This window comes from Polychytrium aggregatum (genome assembly GCF_025602895.1).
Source record: "Polychytrium aggregatum strain JEL109 chromosome Unknown BJ171scaffold_3, whole genome shotgun sequence".
Classification (NCBI taxonomy): domain Eukaryota; kingdom Fungi; phylum Chytridiomycota; class Chytridiomycetes; order Polychytriales; genus Polychytrium; species Polychytrium aggregatum.
In genome coordinates, this window is record NW_026516205.1 from 501,409 (window position 1) to 507,942 (window position 6,534).

Here is a 6,534-nt window from a genome sequence, read left to right on the forward strand (position 1 = left end):
TCTGCACGGACTCCCACAGGACCTAATTTCGGACCGTGGACCCCAATTTCGGTCGCAATTTTGGAAGGCCCTCACCTCGGCCCTGGGTGTGCAGCTCAAGCTCTCTACGGCCTTTCACCCTGAAACGGACGGTCAGACCGAGAGGGTAAACCAGACCCTAGAGCAGTACTTAAGGTGCTTTGTTAGCTACCAGCAAGATAATTGGAGTCAACTCTTGCCGATGGCTGAATTCGCCCACAACAACGCCGTCAATACAAGCACCAAGCTGTCCCCGTTCGAGGCCAACTACGGATTTAATCCAAGAGCGGACTGGGAACGCACGGAGGTCGACAAGGTCGGCTCACCTTCTGCAGCCACGCACCTCGAGCGACTTCAAGTCGTCAGCAAATTCCTCGATGAAACACTTGCAGAGGCACAACAGAGTGCCAGTCGATTTGCCAACCGTCACCGACTGGACCACGACTTCAAGCCAGGCCAGAAGGTGTGGCTCCTACGCAAGAATATCCAGACCCGCCGTCCGTCGTCCAAGCTCGACTTTATAAAACTCGGCCCGTTCAAGATATTAGAACAGATCAACCCCGTCGCGTTTAGACTTGCACTGCCCGACAGCGTGAAGATTCACCCAGTTTTCCACGTGAGCATGTTTGAAACTTACCATCCTAACCGCATCAAAGGGCGAGAGGCTGATCCTCCTCCGCCTGTAGAGATAGATGGGGAAGAGGAGTTTGAGGTGGAAGAGATTCTAGACGCAAAGTATTTTGGACGTACGCTTAAATTTCTGATCAAGTGGAAGGGATACTCGGACATAGACAATACCTGGGAGCCCGAGCGTAACTTGGCTCACTGCCCCCTGGTGCTTAGAGATTTTAGACAAAGGTACCCCCACAAATTGCATAGACCTAAGGGGGGGGGATGATGTTATGAACGCGGTCGCCGATCATACGACGCGTCATTCATGACCCGCGCTGCATGGCCACTCGGGCGTGATTCATGACCGTGGGAAACATAGGTCGGAGCTCGAATATATTCTCCGCAGGGCGAGCAGGGGAGGGTGAGGCATAGACTTAAATAGAACACCCCGTCCCCTCCTGGATGAACGCTAGTGAATTATCACCTCAATAAACGATCATCACTCTCCTTGCCAGCCCCTGTTCAGCCCTGCCCCTGCTTCCTTGTTCTTGCCCTCGGTTCCTCAGTCCTGCCCCTGCCCAGTTCCTGACAGACTCGATATACTCGCCCACATAGTCCGGGTCAGCAATCTTGCGTCGGGTGAACGCCAGGATCTTGGGATGAATGCGAGTTTCAGAGTCGAGCGGGCGAGTTCTATCGGATGCGCTGGCGAAGCGGCGGATGAGGATTCCCAGGAACGCATAGCGCCATCGCTTCGTATTGAGCTTGTTCTTGAGCGTCTCGTCGCGTAAGCTCTCGTGATGCTCGAGAGGACGATCGGGCCGCTGGACAAACGAGATGGGTAGATCGAGAATGACGATTCTGCGGGTGGTGCCGCGGTCGAAGATAGCCTCTGGAGCCAGGGTTGGGTAGTGGTTGGAAGCGACCAGCACCTTCCAGCATGGTGTGATCTCGGCGCCTTCTTTGCACATGCCACGGATATATAGCTTCTCCTCGCTGCAGATCATCTTCAGGGCGACATCGTCGAGGACCACATCGCCGGCGCGGCCTTTGCGGGTCTCTGATGCGATCGCAAAGCGGGCCCTGGCCAGCTTCATGAGGGTTGGGGTGGGTGCTTCGGGTGAGTAGATGACGCTAGAGGTATGGCACAGATATGCTCCATCGAAGCGACCGCAGAGCTCGGCACCGAGGGTGTTCTCGATCAGGCTGAGCAATACACTCTTTCCGTTTGAGCCGTTACCGATCATGAAGACGACCATCTCACCGTTCTTGGCGCCGGTGAGACCGAGTGAGACAAAGTCCAGAAGGAAATCGATTTGCTCCTCGCGGGTTCGCATGATCTCGCGGAGGAACTGCATGATCTCCATATATGCCTCGGTGCCCTCGCGCATGGCTTGTTCGTTGTAGCTGAGCTTGATGTACAAGCTGCATCGATCATCGGCTCGGGCACGGCGGGTTTTGAGGGTGGTCAGGTCCAAGACGGTGCCACACTTGAATGTGATGATATCGTTGCGGGTGTCCAAGGACTCGAAAAACTGGACAAAGTCCTTCCCAAAGGCCGTGTATGCCATGCGATTGAGGCTGTTGATCAAATTCGGTGTACCAAGCACCCGTGAAAGATTGAAGATGGCCTTGAGGGTGACTTCGCAGTGAGGGTACCGATCTCGGTTGGCGACGTAGTAATTATTCATGGAAATTAGGTCGCGCTTGAAGCAGTTCTTGACCTTCTCATTGTGGGTCATGACACCGTTGAGGAATGTGTTGATGGTGTCTTTGACCCAGTACTTCCCGTTGAAGAGATAAGTAAAGTCGTCGTTCAGTGTCGACGTATGGACCAGATGGCGATAGGTGTGGGCAAGGTACTTGACAATGTCATCAGGGGTGCCATGGAGAGTGCGCTTGAGAAGATCACAGCGAATGGGGTCACCGGGAAATGGCTCGTAGCCATCGTCAAGGCAGTCGAGATTGTCGATCAGGTTGAGAATCTGGTCCCCATCTTCGTACATGTCGTCAAAATAGGCGACTTCGGCATTCGTGTAGCTCTGGGTGGCGAGGTTTCCATTGTGAACAACGGCGTTGACCGTGGTGTTGGTATTGAGGTGGATATCGCCATTGAAGTTGACTTGGATGGCCATAGTCGTACCAGGGGGGAAATGGCTCTCGTTGGGAAAGGCGCGGCGCATCTCGCCGAGGGCCTGCTTGAAGCTCTCGGTGAGCATGTTGCTGAGAGGCAATGGCTGCTTGGGGACGAACTGGTGGCACTCGGTGCAGTAGGTCGCTGCCAGGGTGTTGGTGTCGATGTAGAACTCGACGGAGCGGCCGTTGCAGAGGCGACACGAGGTATGGACGACGGCTTTGGCACCCTTCATGGTGAATTGACACTGCTCCACGGCCTCATGACGAACCCCAAGATACTCGTGGGCGGCCTGACGCACCCCATCGTCGATGTCGACAGCGGCGAATTGACGCACAATCGATTGGAAACGGGTGTCGTCGTCGAAGCTGCCGGCGATCCAGGCACTGACGGACTCGAACTCGGACGACTGAAGAGGCTGGATCGCAAAGGGCTTCTCAGCACAGCAATCGATCTTGCCGGCGGTGATACCGGATTTGCGAATGGCGACGGTGACCAAGCTGGGATCGATCGCGCGCTTGCCACAGTGAGGGCAGAGGGTCTGGGAGAACTCGGCGTGGATGGCCTTCTGATGGTAATACACAGCCTGGATGGCATCCATCTCGAGGCGGCGGGAGAAGAAGACGCACTGGACATGCTCGGGCATCCCATCGGTCGGGATATCGAAGCGCTCATCGGGATTGAGGGTGGTGAGGAGATTAGGCTGGATTGCGGCGGATTCCGACGCGACTTGGGACATCTTTGCAAGCTCTTGATCCTTTTTTTGCTGACGCTCGGTCTTGAGGAGACCCTGGGATTTCATGAATGCCTTGATGGCCTTGGGCACCTTGGTGAATTTGACGGGCTTGTGCTTCTGCCCCTTGCACGAGTCGACATCCCAGCACATGCGAGCAGCACCCTCGGCATCGAAGCGGATGTACTGCGTGTTACTGGAGCGCTTTATGGTGGTCGAGCTTGAAGTAGCAAAGCCGATGAGAGAGGGGGATATACAGGAAGGGATTGACCGGGTTGCGGTAGATCTTGGCCGCATCGACTCGGATCTGGTCGCGGTCGGGAATATCAAAATTGCCGAATACGAACTCGACCAGATCGCCGCGAAGGTCGGCTGGGATATCGACGGGTGCGCTGGATGCGCAGTCGCCGTCGACACTGATATCATCGCCGTCACCAGCGAGATCGACAGGGACAGAGTCGCTGCCATCGGTTCCGAGACGGATGGAGAATGCGTTGAGGTCGGCAACGGTGAAGGCGGCACCGGGACGTCTGACCCATTGGTGATCAGCGTAGTCCCATTGGGCAATGTGGTAATGCTCGTTGAAGCTGGTGTCGGACTCCTTGCGCTGCTTCCAGGAATGCAGCATACGCAGACCCGAACGATAGACGCTCGAGTCAAAGAAGGTGTCGGGGACAGAGGAAGGAGCACCAGCCTTGAGGCGATCGATCACGTGCTTGGCATTGTCGGGAGTGATCTGCAGATTGGGCCAATGGAAATGGCAGCCCGCGATCTTCGAGCCATCGTGGGTGGTGCGCATGGTGACGATGGGGGCGTCGTTGATGGTGCTGCTGACATGGTCATACATGGCCTTGTAGAGACCATGGGCACCATCGGCATGCTGGGATGCAAGCTGGCTGCCATCGAGATCCATGAAGAAATTGAAGAGAGCGTCGGTGCGCTCGATCATGGAGACACGGTAGCCCTGCAAGTACTTGGCGAGGTACTGGCGATGGAAACGGTCGAGACCGGCCTCGGGAATGTGGTGGGTCAGCCTGCCAGGAATGAAGGGAGCCCCATGGGTCTGGGGGAGCTCGCTGTTGCTGCGTTTGTACTCGGGAAAGTTGAAGGTGTCGCCGGGACGGGCGAACTCGACAAACTCGAGGCCGTTGCGCTCCTCGATCGAGTGGACGACCCACGGGCGATCGGGGAACTCGCCATCGAGATCGGCCTGAAGCGGGACACACACGCGGACGACAAAGTGATCGGAGAGGCGCTGAGCGAACTTGGCCAGATCAGTGGTGCTCACACAGGCAGAGCGAACGATCACAAGACCGGAGACATCGAGATGCTCGACTTGGTGGAACGGAAAGAGCTGCTGGACCGCATCGACACCGGCGGAATCGAAGGTCTGGAAGACGGGACGAACGGTCTGGCTGAGAGGGGCTGGCATTGGTTCGGGTGCACTGCGGGATGCGAGGGCAAGGGAATGCCTGAGGGAACTGGGGATGCGCAAGACTTTTGTGTGGCCCCGGACAGCGCAGTAGTGGAGTACCCGCCAAACGTCCCTGTACGTACAGGGACTTGGTTCCCTGGTGTGGCGGGAGCAGCGCTGCAATCGCACCATGCCCGAGGCTGTGTGTGGCAGTGTATGTGGCCCGGGTGTAGAATGTGAGTCGCTCGTGTTGAGCATCAGTGTGAGTGGACATGCCTGCGATTTCGCAGTAACGGTTTTGAAACCATGGAGATCATCCCCCCGTCCTGGTCGCCAAACACCACCATGACCCATGTCCATTGTCGACGAGTGGCGCAGCGCGAATGTATTCATGACTGTGTCGACAAACAAAACAATACACCATTCATTCAGCCACGCTCAGTCTTGACCTTGGTACCCTTGGAGGCCTTGGGTGCGGGAGTGAAGGAGTGACGCTCTCTGGGGGAGCGTTCACTCATGACGCCAGCAATGATCTTTGGGGTGCAGAGAAGCCAGTTGAGAACATTGACGCGATTGAGAGCGAGAAAGACAGGACTGGGTGCTGCGGGTCCGAGGCTCACCTTGCTGACGGCATCCGTATCGATGGCCTCGCCTCTGTCCGAGACAGACATGAGTGCACTCACGATCCTGGCGAGTTCCTCGGCCTTCTTGGCATCGGCGGCCTTCTGCTCGGGGGAGACAAAAGCAGGTTCGTCGTGATCCTCGGCATCCCAAAAGGCCTCGGGGGCGCGGGTAGTGCGCTTCATATGGGTGCGACGAGGAGTCGATGGACCGGGCTCGTTGTCCGAGTCGGAGTCGTAATACACAGGCTTTCGATCCACCTGCATCACCTCCAGATAGGAGCGCGTGGGATACCGGTCGTGCCACTCACAAACATTGCGACCATGAAGCGACTTGCACGAACAGCGGATCTTCAAGTCGGACTTCTTGGTCATGTGGGTGCAGCGACCCACATAGTCCGCTTCGGGGAAGCGGCGGTGATGGAAGCACCCGTCAAAGCCCTCCATGCAGGACTTGGAGCACTGCAGAGTGTAACCCGACATGCCGGTGGCATAGGGGCATCGATGGTTGTAGCCTGTAACGTCCACTACTGGGACGTTGGGGCAAGACGGGGAGGGAGGGGGTACAAGACAAGACAGGACAGGGCAGAACAGGGCGGTGCTAGGCTACTCTAGCGGACGGGTGAGCTCGGGAAGCACTTACGTTTATTCACGATAAAACCGAACTCCAGACAAACGGGGGGAACGGGGGCAACCCGCAGGTATACCCTGCGGTGGCCTGCCTGCGGTGCGTGAAAACGCAAAGCGCAGCACAGGTCACGACCCACTGCGCCGCGCAGTACGCGCAGTACGCGCAGCACAGCGTCGGAGATACCATCTCCTACACTCCCACACTTAAGAAGGCTTCCTGCGAGGAGCCCTGCGTGTGCTCTTTATTTGGGGCTCCTCGAGGTGTTTACCGTATTTACTCAGCTCCTCGGGTGCATGGGACAAGTCCTCCAGTGTTTGCCATGTGTTGCCCGAGTGTGGGTAACCAACCCACTTGACATAAAACCGAAGTGAC

At 56.8% G+C, this 6,534-nt stretch overlaps 3 protein-coding genes across 3 annotated transcripts; all 3 read right to left on the reverse strand.

The window, feature by feature from the left end:
* Positions 1–866: 866 nt before the first annotated feature.
* Positions 867–3,650, reverse strand: BJ171DRAFT_577269 (uncharacterized protein; the record flags this gene model as incomplete). The annotated part of the gene is made up of 2 exons (XM_053113801.1): positions 867–899; positions 1,221–3,650. 2 exons carry the CDS (start codon positions 3,648–3,650, stop codon positions 867–869), a joined length of 2,463 nt encoding a protein of 820 aa, XP_052970995.1.
* A 40-nt stretch (positions 3,651–3,690) lies between these two features.
* Positions 3,691–4,938, reverse strand: BJ171DRAFT_626934 (uncharacterized protein; the record flags this gene model as incomplete). Its single annotated transcript, XM_053115539.1, has 1 exon — positions 3,691–4,938. Exon 1 carries the CDS (start codon positions 4,927–4,929, stop codon positions 3,691–3,693), a length of 1,239 nt encoding a protein of 412 aa, XP_052970996.1. The 5' UTR covers positions 4,930–4,938.
* Positions 4,939–5,270: 332 nt separating this feature from the next.
* BJ171DRAFT_171149 (uncharacterized protein) lies at positions 5,271–6,202 on the reverse strand. The gene is made up of 2 exons (XM_053105956.1): positions 6,175–6,202; positions 5,271–5,801 (listed from the first exon to the last, which is right to left on the reverse strand). The coding sequence occupies exon 2, from the start codon at positions 5,796–5,798 to the stop codon at positions 5,340–5,342; it is 459 nt and encodes a 152-aa protein (XP_052970997.1). The 5' UTR covers positions 5,799–5,801; positions 6,175–6,202; the 3' UTR covers positions 5,271–5,339.
* Between the last annotated feature and the right edge of the window lie 332 nt (positions 6,203–6,534).

Excerpts from the sequence above, each read along its gene's own strand:
- BJ171DRAFT_171149 (XM_053105956.1), bottom strand. The coding sequence starts at position 5,798 with ATGCAGGTGGATCGAAAGCCTGTGTATTACGACTCCGACTCGGACAAC.